The 17,971-nt window shown below is 41.6% G+C and overlaps 2 protein-coding genes across 8 annotated transcripts in view; both read right to left on the reverse strand.

Annotated features, from left to right (window-relative positions):
- Positions 1-10,515, reverse strand: part of Kiaa2026 (KIAA2026 ortholog) — an 83,368-nt gene extending 72,853 nt beyond the window's left edge. For 3 of the 5 annotated variants that reach the window (XM_028894633.2, XM_028894623.2, XM_028894616.2), the window contains exon 1: positions 9,776-10,515. In XM_028894633.2, coding sequence (XP_028750466.1) covers positions 9,776-10,377 — 602 coding nt within the window. In that variant the 5' untranslated portion in view covers positions 10,378-10,515. The remainder of the gene's footprint in view (positions 1-9,775) is intronic. The other 2 variants (XM_028894608.2, XM_028894642.2) reach the window with 2 other exon arrangements.
- A 2,486-nt stretch (positions 10,516-13,001) lies between these two features.
- On the reverse strand, positions 13,002-17,589 carry Ranbp6 (RAN binding protein 6). Of its 3 annotated transcripts, none has more exons than XM_037205602.1 (2): positions 17,341-17,582; positions 13,002-16,284 (listed from the first exon to the last, which is right to left on the reverse strand). In XM_037205602.1, exons 1-2 carry the CDS (start codon positions 17,533-17,535, stop codon positions 14,218-14,220), a joined length of 2,262 nt encoding a protein of 753 aa, XP_037061497.1. In that variant the 5' UTR covers positions 17,536-17,582; the 3' UTR covers positions 13,002-14,217. The 3 variants fall into 3 exon arrangements, with proteins under 3 accessions (XP_037061497.1, XP_028750490.1, XP_028750495.1); XM_028894662.2 differs by having other exon boundaries at positions 16,157-16,284; positions 17,400-17,589; XM_028894657.2 differs by having other exon boundaries at positions 13,002-17,583.
- Between the last annotated feature and the right edge of the window lie 382 nt (positions 17,590-17,971).

Raw genomic sequence — 17,971 nt, forward strand, 5'->3', positions numbered from 1 at the left:
AAACAAAACAAAAAAAATTAATTGGAGATCCAAACTCAGGTCTTTATGCTTCTTTCCAGGGAAGGTGTTTACTGACTGAGCCATCTCTTCACTCCAATTTTTTTCCTCTTAAAAATTATTTTTGTTAGCATATATTAATTGTACAAGGGTGTTTCATTGTGACATTTCCATCCATGAATATAGCATACTTGATCATATTCACCCTATCACCCCTGACTCTCCATGTCTACCCTTTCATATGCCTAATAATTCAACCTTTACTTTCATGATATGCTCCCCACCATTCTACATATAAGAAAAAAATCATATGATAACTTGTCTTTGTGAGACTGGTTTCGATTAGAAACTGTTTCAACTGCTAACATGCTAACCTTCAAGCCTTTGCAAACCAAGGCTGCATAGTTTTTACAAATTAGAATGCTATCATTTGAAAGAAATTTCATTCTTAACCAATGGAATATATCTGAAAAGGGATATCCTTCAGGAAAAGAAGAGCCCAAGCACATTTCATGTTTTAAATTACCAATTCAAACACTTCCTGCATTTTATCTCTTAGCATTGCTTTTCACTGATTTTTTAACAAAAAAGACAAACTTCACAGATGAGTAACATTTATAAGGTAAGCAGTTTTATCTTCTATACTCACTACTTTTTAATATTTTAGTGGATCCCAACATCAAATGAACAAATGTGAACTCTAAGACTCACTAACATTTCTTAAAGTATAAAAACACTATCAGAAGAGTTATTTCTATCTGAAAAGACTTTCAGATGTCTGTATTCAAAAGCCTTAGACAGTAAAATTTGGATTCAATCCTCAGTACTAGCTATTCTACTTTTGGCTTTGAGCCTAGCCTTTAACAGCTGAGCCATTGTCTAGCCCAATAGCTATTCTAAATTTTTAAAACTACAACTAGAAAACTTCTTTACTTTGAGTGAAATTAAAAAAATAAAACAGCAAAACATGCCTTTGCAGAAAAATTAAGAGTAGAAAGACAAATTAAACACCCACAATTCTACCATGCAGTTACAACTACATATTCTATAATACATAACCACCCTGATTATTCATATTCAAACCCAATTTTTTACCTATATAACTAATTCAAAATTATAAATATTTTTCAATAAAATCTTTCAACATAAATGTTATACACTTACTATATAACCTCTGGAAATATACATAGAAAAAGTTTTTTCAAGGGGCTGAGACTGTAGCTCAGTGGGCACAGTGCCTGCCTAGCGGGCACAAACTCTGGGGTTTGATCCTCAGCACTACATAAACTGGGTGTTTTGTAGGACTACACAGTGAATTCAAGGTCGGCTTAGGACACTTAGGAGACTCTGGGAAGAATAAAAAAGGTGGGGGGATAAATCTAGCAACTTTCTACTTGGCAATAACCACAATTATTATTTTGTTGATTTTCATTATTTCAAAGTCTATACACTCAATATCTTGAGACCTAAGTATGAATAATTCTAGAACATTTATTTACAAGTCTCAGGTGGAAGAAGATATAGCCAAAGGTTTGGGTAGATAATATTACCTACCACTGAGAGTTTTTAGTCTTTTCCAACTAAAGCAAAACAAACAAACCTCAGGTAATGTAATAAAGATTTTAAAGATTCATAATATTATGCAAGGTTGTGGACAATGAAAATGATATTGAGTAATTTTAATTTTAAAAAGCTAGCTTAAAACTGATCTGAAATCTAAAATACAAGTATAAAATGAAATAAACTTCTTCTTGAAGTTGTTTTTCTCAGGTATGTAGCCATAGTCCTGGAACTTACAAACATACTGACAGGATACAAAGTAAAAACACACTGCACTCCATCAAGGCATTTTTATTACATGAAATCTACACCATTCTCAAATACTTTCAAGTGAAACAGAAACTTTAGACAATGAAGTCTACAGTACTAAAAATAATACCTTTTATTGGTGCCATAATATACTCTTTCTAAGCCTGACTAGCTGCCTCCTATCAAGCTGTCCAGCTTTCTATTTATGGTATATTCATTTTAATCACAATCTTCCATAACTTTTTTCTCGCCTAAGACTGATAAAGAAAATCAATTCTCACATGAAGTGCTGCTTTGGTACCCTCATCTCACACTGTACACTCCAGTCTCCACCTCTATGTGATTTCTTCACCTATCTACCTGAAGGAACAAGACAATGTTTACCAGTGTATCTAGAGAATTTTATGCACTATCTAGTCCAGAACTGCTCAAACACTTATTCAATGAGACCACTTTCATCTGGCTCAAAACTACAATGTCTTGAATAAACTACAGTATGGGATTTGAAACTTCCCCCCGTCCCGACAGTAGTAGTTATGCCACCTCTACACACCTCTAACACTCTAAAGCATAGCTCAGCACAGTAGTCCTAAAATGTGCTCCCATGCATGGAACACACCAAGTACTTTATTATAAACTAAGCCAAGATTTACCAATCAACCTCCATCAAGTAATTGTTTTTCTCAATTTGGAGTACAAAAACAGTTAAGGTCTAGATATACTCTTTTCCATGAGAGGCTTCCTCCCATAATTGTCTTGAGCCTTTTGAACCTTTTAGAAAAAACAAAGCAAGTCACATATAATCACATCAAAATTTCAAGGCATTGTGAATATAGCATTATGCCACCTAAGTGTTCTATCAATGGAGCTATTTTGAGAATCACAGAATATGTGGTGCCTTTTACCACATCTGTGTATGTGTTTTTAAATCTTTTGGAAATAGGGAGTGCTCTCAAACCCTACAATAAAAGATGAGATCAATAAATATCTTACTGAGTTCTTCTATTTTCATCCCACATTCAAACAATTTCAGGGCCCTTTCTAAATAAAACTATTCTAAAACACATGGCAATTATTATAACTAGAATTATATGGAATATCAAACTCTTAATACTCTACAGTTCTGACAAGAGGCAAGTCCAGATTCTGTTACTAAAGGCCAAAAGTCTCCAATGTTTTAACTAGATATAAAAAAGAGTTCTATACTTTGGGTTCTTTTGAGCTCCTATAAACCTTTCACTTTTTCACAAAAGAGAATGACAGCACTTGGTGGGAGGGGCTAGACTACTCAAAATAAGCATCTGGTCAAATTTTTCAACCAATTTCTGGGTTTTGACCTTAGTCAAAACAACCAAACCTCAAATTTAATTTATGACAGTATTAAAACCAGTCTACAGAATTCATTTTGATACAATTACTACTTGCACTTAGACATCTCGACTTTTAAAATTTGAGGCTTTTGTCCACAATAATGATGCTTTTATATTTCTATTTCCAAGGAAACCATTTTGCCAATTAAAAAGCAATTACTAAACTAATCTTCAGCTATAGTTCAAGACAGCAGTTCTCAACCTGTGAGTCCAACCCCTGGGGGGGGGGTGTCGAATGACCCTTTCACAGGAGTCACTTAAGACCATTGGAAAACAGATAATTACATTCTGATTCATAACAGTAGTGAAATTACAGTTATGAAGTATCAATGAAAATAATTTCATAGCTGGGAGTTACACAAAATGAGAAACTGTATTAAAGGGCTGCAGCATTAGAAAGGTTGAAAATCAGTTTTAAAAGAGATATTTTAACCCATTCACATATCATTTTAATAGCAATTTAATTGAGAAAGAATAATTTTAATAAGGATATTTAAGATTATTTTCATCAAAATATCTGAAATGTTCAAATGCAAAAATCTTAATTCACAGCCATTAGTGTCATCAACGATGGATATTTTATAACGTCAACCTTTTAAAACTAGATAAAGCTATCTTGGACTACATGTAACTATTCTTTTTCTTTTCTTCTTTTTTAAAATGATTTACTTATTTTTATTTATGTGCATTGGTGTTTTGTTTGTGTAAGCATGGAACTGGAATTACAGTTGTGAGCTGCCATGTGGGTACTGGAATTGAACCTGGGTCCTCTGGAAGAGCAGTCAGTGCTCTTAACCACAGAACCATTTCTACAGCCCCATGTAAATAGTCTTAAAATTTTCAAAAATACCTCCACTGATCATTTTTTTTGAAAGAATTTTAAAATTTGTCATTTTTCTAAATCTTTCTTTTAAAGATTTGTGTGCGTGCGTGCACGTATGCGCACTTGTGTGTGTGTGTGGAAGCTAAAAGAGGCCACTGGATCACCTGTGAGTTGCTTGACACAGGAGCTGGAATGTAATCTCAGGCCCTCTGTAAGATCAGCAAGTGCTCTTTACTACTGAACCAGCTCTCAGTCCATTTTCCTAAATCTTTTATATAACTTCCTATTACACATCTATTCTATTCCTTTCCACTTACATAACCTTACCCCTATTTCTATTTTTTTTTAAGACAAGGTCTCACTATGTAGCTCAAGCTGGCCTACATGGATCTCAGTATGTGTGTGTGTACATATGTACATACCATAATAACTAAGCTGTCTTCTAACTCTTGAATTGTGGGATTGAAGGCATGAACTACCATGCCCAGCTTAATCCCCATTTCTAATGCTAACTAGTATTTCTCGGTTGCCTCAAATGATAAATGATATTCTTTCCACAATTTAACTTTCTTGAGAATATACACATTGTCTAAAGAGAAAAGAGTCTATAGGAATGGGAAGAATCCTGGTTAGTTGTCAACTTGACACAAGCTAGTATCATTTTAGAAAGGGGAACTTGAATTTAGAAAATTGCCCCCACTAACCTGACCTGTAGTACATTCTCTTGATTGATGATTGATATGGATGAGCCCAGATCACGGTGGGCAGTGCCACCCTGGATAGATGGTCCTGGATGATATAAAAAGGCATGCTGTGGGATAATGCCCTTGTACACTGGTTTAATAAAATGCTGACTGGCCAGTAGCCAGGCAGGAAGTATAGGCAGGGCCAGCAGAAGATGAGAATTATGGGAAGAGGAAGGCTGAGTCAGGAGTCGCCAGCCAGACACAGAGGAAGCAAGATGACAAGACAGAACTGAGAAAAGGTACCAAGCCACATGGCTAAACATAGATAAGAATTATGGGTTAATTTAAGTGTAAGCTAGTCAGTAATAAGCCTGAGCTAATAGCCAAGCAGTTATAAATAATATTAAGCCTCTGTGTGATTATTTTATAAAAGGTTGCGGGACTGTGGGTGAGAGATTTGTCCTGACCGCAGGGCCCGGGCAAGACTGGAAAAATCTTCCAACTACAAAGGCAGGCTGAGCAAGCCATGGAGAGTACCCCTCTATCACTTCTCCATCAGTTCCTGCCTCCAGGTTCCTGTTTGACTTCCCTCAGTGATGGAGTATACTATGGAACTGTAAGATTAGATAAAACCTTTCCTCCCCAAGTTGCTTTTGGTCATGGTGTTTAAACACAGCAACAGAAACTAAGACAAGTGGTATTAAGTATAGTTTTAAAGTATGTTGGGCCTTTCAAAAATATGTCATCACTTTAGAAAAAGAATAGATATCTGTAGCTCTATTTAGAATGCTTGCAAGCATTTAACCAGGTTTTGGAAACTGAAAGAACAGACCTGAGTCTCAAGCCTAATTCTGAAAGAAACAATTCAATTCAATAACACATATAAATTTCGTTTATAGGTTTCTATGTTTAACGCTATTATAAAAGCCATAACAACACAAGCTAAAACAATGGAATATACTCAAGTTCTCACACTTTCTTCCCATCCTCAATGGATCATTCTACATACCCTTCTGTGGTATGGATATGATTTTAGACCCCTACCAAAGCATACAGAATTATTTGTACTTTCTAGAAACTGTTTCACACTTTGCATTCACTGTAGCTTACCATTCTGGAATGTTCCCATATAACCCTCCTGAAAAATCCAAGAACATTATTCAACTCCTTTAAGAATCAGTTCAAGTATAAACCCTCCAGCAGCTTTAAACTACTCTTTTCCCTTCTCTATTCCTCCTCTCACCTGCCCCACTCCCCCTTCTCCCTAAGCTTTATACCAACTTCCCCTAAAATTTTGTTCTGTATATCCATTATACAATCATTATAATAATCATATATAATTATTATTTTAAATGTTTCCATACCACTTGGGGGCAAAGACTGATGTTCCATTTCTCTCTCTTGTCTCTCTTCTCTCCCTCCTCCTGCCCCCAGGCTGTTCTTTTTTTGAGACAGGTTTCTCAGTGTAGCTCTGGCTGTTCTGGAACTTGCTTTATAGACCAGTCTAGCTTCGAACTCAGAGATCTGCCCACCTCTGCCTCCTGGTGCTGGGGTTAAAGGTGTGCGCCAACACTTTTGGCTTTGATGCTTTCGTTTCAAGGACAATGCCTAACTCTACTAAATATAGAAATATTTGTACCATCAACTAAGCTAGCCTAACATTTCCACTGTATGGATGAAGAAACTGAGATTTGTTTTAACATGTTCCAGGACCAGTACCACTAGGCTGCTCTCTAATGATAATGTGGCATCTCCTTTACCTAATATAACTCATCAAATACTCAACAGAAAGCCCAACAGTCTGTAGCAGCTCAAAAACCTTTTTTTGGTTACATTTATTTATGGAAGGGGGTGTGTATCTCCACAAGTGAAAGTCGGAGGACAGCTTTCAGGAATCAGTTCTCTCCCTTTCCCACATGAATTCCAGGGATCAAACTCAGGTTCTCAGGCTTGGCAGCAGCTGCCTTTACCCACTGAGCCTTCTTGCCAGCTTCATTATATGCAGCCACTTTAAAGTCATCTTTACCATTTGAAAATAAGTTAACTAGGTATCTAAGAAAGACATATCAGAAGACAAGGGAAATCAAATAATATGGCTTCATTACTAACACACCACATATCACTTTAAGACAGTCACAAAGTTATCTATTTCCTGACGATCCTAATCACACACAAAGTCTGTAGTATACGGTTCTAGAACATCTATATATCTAACTTAGATTCCAAGCAGCTGTAGCTTTCAACAAGTTCCGCCCACTCAAAACACTTATTCAGTTATGACTCAGATTTTAAGCTAATATATTATAAAAAAAATTAGCATCCACAAATATAGTCTAGCACTTACAAAATGTTTGCATACATCAAATATTGGTACAAAAACATGAGAGACTCAAAACTTTATCTACTTGAGACTATCATATTACTTTTGCTACTAAACCGCAAAACTTGTTTCTTTTGGCCTAATCAAAGATCAGTATTTTTTTTATTAACTTTACAACATTACAAGTTTAATTTCTAAGTGTAGACACTATTAGATCACATGGGGATATTTCTGGGCATAAACCATTGGGAATAATGATACTTATACATTTTTTGCACCTTTAATCCTAGCACTTGGGAGGCAGAGCCAGGCAGATCTCTATGAGTTCGAGGCCAGCCTGTGCTACAGAGCGAGATGCAGGACAAGCACCAAAACAACAAAGAGAAACCCTGTCTTGAAAAAAAAGAAAAAAAAAAAAAAAAAAAAAAACCAACAACAAAAAACCAGAAAAGAGTAACTTGTCCTTTTGGAGGCCAAAGATTTGTTATGTACACAGTAATTTTGAAATTATCTACAGTTTACCACTACCTGTATGCTACTTTCTAGAACATCCATGAAGCTGTTCTCTCTCATTCTACATGCCTGTTTTCTCCACCTGTAAAACTAGATGGACTACAAGAACTCTAAGGTTCCTTCTGTGTTTAAAATTCTGTGACATCAGTATGGAGTGTATCTAGCTATTTAAAAATAACGACATGTGGGACTAGAGAGATGGCTCAGATGGTTAAGAGTACTTACTGCTCTCCCAGAGGACCAGAGTTTGATTCCTCCAACTCACTTCAGGTGGCTCTCAAAGCACCTGTAACTTGAGCTCCAGGGCATCTGACAAACACTTCTGGCCTCCAAGGGCAACTGCACTTACATGTACATTAATAACCTATGCGCATGTGTGCGTGCTCGAGTGCACGCACACACACACACACACACACACACACACACACACACACACACACACCGGCATTAAAAATAAATCTTTTTTTAAAAAAAGCTTTTTAAAATGATGACATGTGAATGGACTGCTTAATATGTACCATATCTGCCACAATGCACTGTAAAGATGAGTTAACACAGTAAGAAATATCAACCACCAAATAAAAATTTAATATTTAATAGTCTACAAAGCTAATTTGTAAATAGTTAACCTATTACCAAATAATTCTATGTTATTGAAGAATGCAAAAACAACTTTAATTTGTTTACAGGGAATTTGCCTTCTAATAACTTAGGCACTCACCATATTACTTTTAGTGAAATTAGTCAGCAATAGATTTTGAAAATAGTATATGAGCAGCCAACGATAAATAAATAGATTATTTTACATATATACAATGCCCAGGTTCAGACTTGAGATAATATTCATTTTATTGCACTACTGTGATTATTACATTGAGTTATATGACCAACAGTATTGCCTTTGTTTTTAAAAAAAACCCATTTAGGGCTCATAGCAATTTTTTGAAGTAGATAATATTGTTCACATTTTATAGGCAAGGAAACAGGCCAAAAAAAAAAAAAAGGCGATTCAGTCAAGTTCATTTAGCTAATAAACAGTCAAACTCCTATTGTAGGGACTAGAGAGATGGTTCAGTAGTTAACAGCCCTTGGTGCCCAATAGAGAGGACTCGAGTTCAGATCTCATTACCACGGAACAAGCCCATAACCCCAGCTCCAAAGGAGACGAAGCCAGTAGGCTGGCTGGGCTTGCTGGCTTCCAATCTCTAGGAAAATGCAAGCCTCACGTTCAGAGAGGGGCCCTGCCTCAAAGGAAAAGGTGGAGAGTGATAGCAGACACCAGACCCTTTCTTCTGGCTTCCACTTTGTGATCACGCTCCCACACACAAGTGCACATACACGCTCTCTCACACACACAAAATAAAAAAACTCTGGTAATAAATTATTCCACCTTTATTAGTAGTCCTAATATTTAAAGATATTTCTATTACTGAAGAATTTTAATTAACCGGACTCATGCCCACTATATAGTGATTATTATATAAAATACCTTAATTTTAGTGTCCTATGTTAACTTACATTCCCTTCCTAAAGTGTGTGTGTGGGGGGGAGTAAGTAGATGATGTATACCAAAAGCATGGTACAATGTGAATTACCTATAATTTCTGGTAGAATAACAATTTTCTAAGGCTGGGTACTTAACTGTGCTTGTCTGATATGTTTGAAACGCTCTGTTCTATCTAGCACTAGTAGAAAAAGACACAGACACACCCCTCATGCAAGTCTAAACTTATGAAAGGCTTTGTGCACTCATTTCTTGTCACTGCAAAAAATTTAACTTCCTCAGATGAAACGGAAACATTTAATAACACTAAATTTCCAACGGCTGATAGTAGAAAAATTTTATGCGACCATCTTTCTACACGAGCCAAAATTATTTCTCTAAAGGTTTTTCGCCCTGCATGCTGACTTCCACTGTCTACAAGTGGCGGGTTCAACTTCCATCCTACAAAAGGCTTTCCCTCTGCCTACTCGTGCGGCTCTTCCATCCAGAACCTCTCCACCTGTTCTTGGGAGTTTTGGATTCCTGGGACCGGGCTTCCTTCTAGGCTTCTGCGTGGATGCACTCCCCCTTCCAGCCATGCCCACCACACCCCTCCGGTCCCGCGCCCAGCGCTGCTCCTCCTCCCGCGGTTCCAGCACCGTCTCAGCACCTATCAGCGCCGCCCCCCAGGCCCTGGCCCAGCCCCTCCTCGGACACGTGTGCGGGTGTGTTTGGGTCGGTCTGTCAGTCCCACCGGGGACCCGGCTCGCTTACCGAGAGAGAAGCGCCAACTTCTGCTCCAGCAGCATCTCCAGTTTCTGGCCCTGTTTGGAGATCCAGTGGTCGACTCCATGCAGGCGGTAGCACGTCTCCAGCATCAACCTGAAGTCCGCCACAAACTCGGTGATGCCCCTGTACTGGCCGCTGGAGAACTTCTCCTCCATCTTCAACAGACACATGCCCTGGCCAGGCGGCTGCGGGAGGACGCGACTGCCCCGGCCCCCGCTGCGCCGCCCTTCGGCCCCCTCTTCTTCCCCGGCGGCAACGCCCCCCAAGGGCTGCAGGAAAGGGGCGGTGAGGCCGCGGTGCTTCTCCTGCAGGAACTCGCCCAGGATGCGGTAGCCCTGCTGCAGCTCGTAGGTCAGGTCCTGCTCCTTGCAGCCACCGCCCGCGACCACCGTCGCCCCCGCCACCTCTTCCTCCTCCTCCTCCTCCTCGTCGTCGTCGTCCAACGAGGAGGCACTCCTCCCGCGGACCAGCCCCGAGGCCCGGGCCGCCGCTGCCACCTCCTCCTCGTCCCCTTCCCCGGTCGTCGGTGGCGGCCGCTCCTCCTCCGCGGCCCGCTCCATCTCCCCCGGCGTCTCCGGCACGCTCATGCCCCCGGCAGGCCCAGGCTGGGCGGAGAGGAGCGGCCGCTCGCGGCGCGGGGAGACGCGTGAGCGCGGGCCGCCGCTGCTTCCTCAGCGAGCCGTGGCGCCGCGCAGCCCTGCCGCATCGGGCCTCGCTCTCCAGCCGCCGGCCGGGACCCGCGCGCGCGGGGGTCTCAGGCTCGCGCCCGCGGGGCGGGGTTACATGGCGCGCAGGGGAGGGGGGAGAGGAGAGCCTAGGTGCCCTCCTCTCCCCTCCCCCGGCGGCGCGAGGCCCGCGCCGGCTGCACCCTCCGCACCCCGCCCGCCGCCCGCTCGCCCGCTCGCCCGCCCGCTCGCTCGCTCACCGGCCGGGCCCGGCGAGGCCGCGGCGCCCCACCCCCTCCCGGGCCGACGGGGCGCTGGGAGGGGGCGAGGAGTTAAGAGGGCTCCCCTCCTTCCCGAGGGGGGCCGCCGCACCGGGCCGCCGCGGCTCCGGCTCCTCCTCTCCCTCACACCCCCCTCCCGCCCCTGGCTACCTGCGGGGGACCTGGGCAGGAGGAGGAGGCGGCGCACGGACCGGGCCCGGCGACAACTGTCAGTTAGAAGCCCCGCTGGGCGGGAGGGGGGGTGAGGGGAGGGGCAGAGAGGAGAAGGGGAGGGCGCTCCGCACCCCCAGCCGGGGAGAGCCGGGGGAGACAGGCGAAGAAAGAAGCGCCGTCGCCATTCCCGGCGCGCATGCGTAGTGGCGCAGGGCGGCCCCGCCCCCCCCTTGCGTCCCGCCCTGCTACGCCAAAGCCGGGCCCTGGCCGCTCCGCCGGCCCCGGAGGCCGAGTGTGGAGGCGGGCCAATGATGTCATCAATATGCGGACTTGGGTAAGGGGTGGAGTGGAGGGGGGACGCAGGGCGCCTGCGCCGCTCTTGCAGAGCCTGAAGAGCGCCTCTGTGAGCCCCTTACTGGTCCTAAAACTTTTCATATTATTTTCTCAAAGCAGTTACTAGGCAGCCTTGATTAAGGACAAGTGCATAACGAAAATGCACAAAAGTAAGTCGTCTCCGTAGTAAAATAGTGTCTTTGCACCCCTCCTCCCTTGTGACTGCCGGTCTTTTTACCTAAAACTAGCATTTAGGAAAAATGAGAAAGGAAGTTGAAGGACTCCGCGGAAGACGAGTGGAGGATTGTAGAACCCTAGTTCTCGAAACTCCAGATCCCAGTTAACATTTTTAAAAATATATTTTTAAATCGGATCCTGTTTTCTATTGAAATTTTAAAACTGAAAAACACTTGGATTCTTCAGTTCGGCTAACAATGAAGAGAATGCAATCTCGCTATAAAGTCTCCACTTACTTCTACTCTAAGCTGTACAGCTTGTCACTGGTATGGCTTTAACAATCTCGCTACATATTTTTAATTTTTAAATGACTAAAAAGTGGACTCATTCACATTAGTTTACATGTTGCATAAAATAGGGGAAATTACTAAGACAGTAATAAGACATAAAATAGACATTACTGTTGTCTAATGCACATACTATTCAGACTTACTTGCTTGAAACTTGGAATGATACATAAAACCAAAACTATAGAAATGCAATTTGAACATGAAATTTATAACTAAAAGTTTGAGATAATCTCACCTTCAAGACTGTTTCCTTCTGTATAAACAAAGACTTTTAAAGGACTGATAAAATGTAATGCCTTAAAACTTTTTTGTGGGAGGCTCAGTAAGTTAAGTATCAGTTGTAGGTTAAAAAAAAAAACAGTGAAAAGTGAATACGAGTTTTTGGAGTACTTACACTCACCTTCACACATGCATGTACTCATCTGGTATTTATGGTTTCCTCTCTTCAGACATACCTCAGCTCATGGGGGGAAAAGGTAGGGGCCAGTTCTACTTCAGCAACTGGCAGATCTGTCTGGTTGGGCTTCCTTCATTTCCTTTGACAAAACCCAAGAATCTAGAGCCTACCAAACTCAAACAAATGCCCACTCCCTTTTAGCTACCAGACCTATTTCAAATCCTCACACAGTAGCTTCCATTTATTGACCCTTGTGCTGCTAAGTACTTTTTATTCATTATCTCCTTCAATTCCTACAACAATCCCATAAGCTACGGATTATCCTTATCTTGCGGATGGGGAAATGAACACTTAAGAGAATAGTTTGCCAAGATTCAAATTTAAAAACTCTCTTCAAAACTCCAGGACCCAATTGCAAATCATTTGGCAGAGTTTCGCAGACTATGAGTTGAAAACAATGTATTGCTGAAAGATTTCTTAAGCGACATAAAGAGAAAGAGCTACAGATAAGTAGAAGGAACCTTAACTCCAGTTCATGAAGAGGTCAAGATGACAGTGAATCAGGTCCTTGGACGTTACAAAAAACACTTTATTATATGAGAAATGGGTTTGCAGGTAAATTATAGACAGGAGGGAAAGTTGCCATTTAATCCCACCACTCAGAGGAAATGATTAAGCTTCAAGGTAGCTATTTTTCTATTTAGTTTAAATACACCTGTAACCATACTATATATCAAATTCTGAACTATCTAAAAGTCTGACTTTATATCCCTGTCTACAGTAGTCTAGCTAGAACTAGTAGGGGAAAATTGTGTGTAAACCAAATTCTAAAGTATAAAAAAGAGCACAGCAGAAGAACAACCAACAGTAGTAACACTGACAATTTATTGAGAACTTACTGGGTCTGACATATTTGCTCTGTTACGTACACAGCACTCACAACAGGCTCAGGAAATCACAACAGACATTCTTGTTTGGAAGTTTTGAATGAAGTTTTGTTAAGTAGAAACTTTTTTCTACTCTACAAAACACCTTCAACAGTAAAGACATTTCAATTAATATAATTAACCCTAAATTCATAGAGTTGTTTTGTAAAACACTGATACATGACTAATCTTAAAGCTCTTTTCTTTTTAATGTTTAAAGATAAAATTAAGTTTGTTTCACTGTTTCTGTAGAATCTGTTAGGAACTGCTTCAAAACAGAAATCTATTTAATCCCCATTCCAAATAAAGGTTTCCTTCCTTGTTTGGTGGGGGGGGGGCGGTAGGGGAATATTACATACAAACACAAAGTAATACTCTGCTAAAGCATGTAACAGTAACTGACTCCCACAAACATTGACTATTTTTATTTATTAAGCTCTGTTATAGTCTGTCACATGTTCTTAGGGTTAGATGTATCAGCACTTCCTTCTCCACACCCATGAATGTTTCAGTTCTAGGTAATTTTTTAAGACCAATTTGGTTAAGTTCTCATAACTCTCAGCTGGACACCTTGGAAACTGGAATGGAGTCATGCTCCAACCACTTTACAGGAGTTCTATATGAAAAGGTTCATTTATAGCATAGAAACAAACTCCTACATCCATGCAGTACCTTGAAACTCTCTCAGTTCTAGCATCCTTTCATTACCATAATGAACAGAAGTATCACCAAGGAAGAGTAAGCCTGCTAATATACTCCACCCTCAATACCAAAGATGCTTATCCTGGAAGTTCCCCTTCCTTGTCAGCTCTTTACATCTTGTGATAGTCACAGACCTCTTGGCATCAAGTATACCGTTTACCCAGCGTCAACAGTTCAAACAAACAGCAATGATTTATACACTTCACACTAGAGGGAAGGTGACAAGTAGCTCTAAGACAACTGGAAGCACAAGTTACACCCACAGTGTCTTTAAGAGATGACACATGCAAAATGAACAGAGGACCTTAACACTAATCCTGGAGAAACATGGAAGTGTGAACTGCTTAGCAGAGAGAAGCGGTATCTCTCATTTGTAATGGATCCACTCACAACACTTTGTAGTTACTTTATGGTAGCTGATATTCAAGTGATAGTAAAGTGCTTCAAGCAACGCTGAGTAATTCTTGTAAAGCTTCCTGCTGGTCTTCATCGAGTTGGGATATGCATTGCAACCATAATTCTTCAGAAGTCTGTATCTGCCGAACAACGTTAGCTAGGCGTTTGGCACAGGGGTCTTCGTGGCTAATAGTCTCATTAATTTTTCCTTCTGCAATTATACTGATGATTTTTGGAAGATTGGAATTATTGGGACCAATCACAACCGGGTGGTTACTTTCAATTAGGTCACAGAGAAAATTCAAAGTCTGAATAGCTTCTTCTTTATCTTCATGCAGTGGAAGCCATGACAGCCAGTGTGGGAGAACTTCATCTATGTTTACACAATTGGGCTTGAACTTCATAATCTTTCCTATTGCTGAGATACAGTTCTCTGTAGCAATGACATTTTTTTTGGTTTTGGAATTTGCACACTTAATAACCTTTACCAACAGCGGGACAGCTTCTGAACATAAAGAACGATAATCATCTCCACCAAACTGTGCCATGACACCCAATCCATAGGCAGCAGCTTGCCTGACTTCGGGGTTGTTATCTCGCATATTGAGTAGCATCGGCCACCGAAAATACTCAACATATTTGAATGAGGTTGGACTGCAGTGCTCTATGATATCATCAAATATGCACAGTCCCCACTGTCGGTCTGGCCATGGCCTACTTGAACAAATTAGATTCACAATTAGTGGAAGTAGCTGTTCAAACCACGGCAAAATCTTTTCCTTGTAAGTGCTAAATAATGAGTGTAGAATATCTGATACTTTGGTCAGAATGTAAACATCACATTCATCCTCATCTTGAAGAGACATTTCAACCTGTTGGTCATAATTTTCTTCTTGCCTTTTTACTTGCCGCAACTCTTGGTTTTTAAAGTGCCCTTCAAGTTTTGCCTTCAAAATTCCTCCCAGTTCTTCCAAGTGTTCATCATTAAGACAACCATCCCCCATTACCTCAATGGACTTTGCAAAAGAATTCATTATTTCTGAAAGTACATCAGTATCAGGTTCAGTCCCAATAGCCTTGATTAAGGGATCACATATAAACTGCCACATCTCTGAAAGATACTCTGAGCCACGAATTCTTGCACATTCCAAGAGAAAGGGCATGGCTTCTGCAGCTGCCACTCGAACATTGTCGTGAAAATAAAATTTCAACAAAGGGACCATCAGCTTCACAACTTGTTCTGTGTATTCCACAAATCCTTCTCTTAACTCCTTAGCATAGTACACCAACATCTGGCAAGCAGTTGCTTTTGCTTCAAGTCCTGAAGTTTTAATTCCAAAGCTCTGCTGGTCTCCGAGATTTACAAACTGCCAGCCATCATCATCGCTCATGTTCTCCACGTCTTGTGTGTCTAAGAGAGCGACGTCAGGTTTAGCTGAGGCAGTCTTAATTAGAGGCTCGATAACCAGTGGAAGATACTGCTGAAAGTCTTTTCCAAGAATTTTACACATTCTAGCCCATGCCGAAACCATGTAAGAAGTCTGAGGGTCGTCATCCTCCATCGCATTTAAGTCTGATTGTGTCTTCAACAGTAACTGCATCACATTCGATGCATCTTGCATAAATTTTTCCTTCCCAACGGCAAGGCCAACATGGCTAATGCACTCAATAGTTTTTCCTCGAAGAAGCTTGAGTTCCTTTTGAACGGCGAGCTCAACAACATGCTTGAGTGAGGGCATAAATATATCATAATACGGAACAAAGCTTTCTTCTATTGCATCTGCAACTGAGGCAATGGTTGTCACAAGTTGTTCTAAGGCCAACTTAGTTCCATTCCGAATCAGCTCTTGGAGTTTAATTACCAAGATAGAATGCAGACTTTTGACCATATTTTCTAAATATAGAATTAGCAAGGATTTGGGGCAGTCCTCTATAAAAATAACGAGAGCAGAAGCCGCATGAGATTGCACACGCTGATTACCTTGATTTTCCATGGTTCGCAACAAAGCTGTAATCACTATTTCATGGAATTTCTTTTGGAAACTAGGTGCAAAATCTGTAGCCATCTGTCCCAGTGTAGTGCAGGCAGCAGCCCTCACCCTTGGATGAGGATCCTGAAGAAAAAGCAAAACTGAGTTAACTGTTTCATCTAGAATTGGTTCCATTTGCTGATGGCAACCTTCTCCGATGGCTGATAAGGCCATTAATCCAGCATGTCGACATTTCCAGTCGTGACTCTGAAGCATCTGCATGATATGCTCCTTGGTCATTGGCAAGACAACTTTTCCACCAAGTCCACAAGCCAGTCTGTCTAGTGCACTCTCAGCAGCAACCGCATTGCTGTCAAAATCATCTTCTTCCATCTCATCAGCATTTACCCAGTCCTCGTCATCTTGGAGATCGACCATCATCGCTAATACATGAGGCACAGCCTGGGCAATAATATTGGTATGTTTTTTCAACATCGGAGTTGCAGTTTCAGATAAGGTCACTATTACTTCCAGAGCCAGCTGGCGTTGCAGATTACTAAGCCTAGAGTCTCCACATAACTTCAGGCTCAACTGCAGAGTATCTTCTAAATAGGGACCCAAATACTTAGGTACAGTATCTGCAATCTCAACAAGGGATTCTAGCACCGAATCATCATCCTGGTAGCAGGAATCATTCACAGCCTGTAAGATTCCAGGAAGCAAGTCTGCAAAGTCTTTGAAAAGTGCAATATTGTTTTCATTAGCAAGGACAAATGCAGCTGCAGCTCTAGCAGATAATGTCCTGATTGCTGGATGCTCTTGATCTTGAATACACTGGTCCAACAACCTCTTGATGATATCCAAATCGTGGCGATCTTGGTTCCCAAAAATCCCAGGAAAGTGCCAGAAAACGTGAAGTGCAACTTCCCACAGAACCACATTTTTAGAGTGAATCGAATCAATGAGGAATTTCAGACCTTCTGGCCAATGGTTAGTGCCATCCTCATCTATCAAATTCCTGGCCAGCACCGCAAAAATATCACAAAGCTTTTTCCTCATGCTAGCATGCGTTTCTAATTTAACAGCCAGGATGAGTTCAATCTTGACATCCCTCTGCACATCAGGAGGCAGATTTGGATAGACCTCCTCAAACCCAGAGGACAAAAGCCGTCGTAGCAGTGCGGCAGCCATTTGTCTCACCTCATAACCTGCTCTTCTATTTCGGACGGCGTCTAAGAGGAATGTAGTCTTACACAGACCTGGGATATTCTCATAGACTTCCTCTGCTTGCCTCCGCACCATACAGCTTGGATTGATCAGGTTCTTCAGAAGCTGGTAAAACTCCTGCTTTTCCGACACGGTCGCCGGCAACCCTGCAGACCCGGCCGCCGCCATCGCGAGCTGTCAAAGCTACCGCGACCGGGAAGGAGGGAGGGAGTCTGCGGCTGGAGCAGTGACGTCAGTGAGGCGACGGCGGGGATGGGCGGGGTACGCTCCCGGGCAGACGCCGTGGTAACGCTGGAAGGCGGGGGTCGGGCTTTTAAGATTAGGAGGGAGCAGGGATGGCGTTGGAGGTATCGTCCTGTGTTTTCCGGTTCGTGTGCGCCTGCAGTGGCGGGAAGGAGATAGAAGGAGAGAAGTTCGCCCCGAAAGTCTACATACTGTATGATGCCCTTGTTTTTATAAAAGATCTCAATCAAGCACGTCTATACGGACTTTAATTAGTGGTTGCTATGGAGTAGGAGGGGAGGAACGGAGTATAACTGCTGACCGCTCTCCGGGGATTTCTTTTTGAGGGTTGATGGAAATGTTTTGTAATTGATAGTGATGA

This window comes from Peromyscus leucopus, chromosome 1 (genome assembly GCF_004664715.2).
Source record: "Peromyscus leucopus breed LL Stock chromosome 1, UCI_PerLeu_2.1, whole genome shotgun sequence".
Classification (NCBI taxonomy): Eukaryota; Metazoa; Chordata; class Mammalia; order Rodentia; family Cricetidae; genus Peromyscus; species Peromyscus leucopus.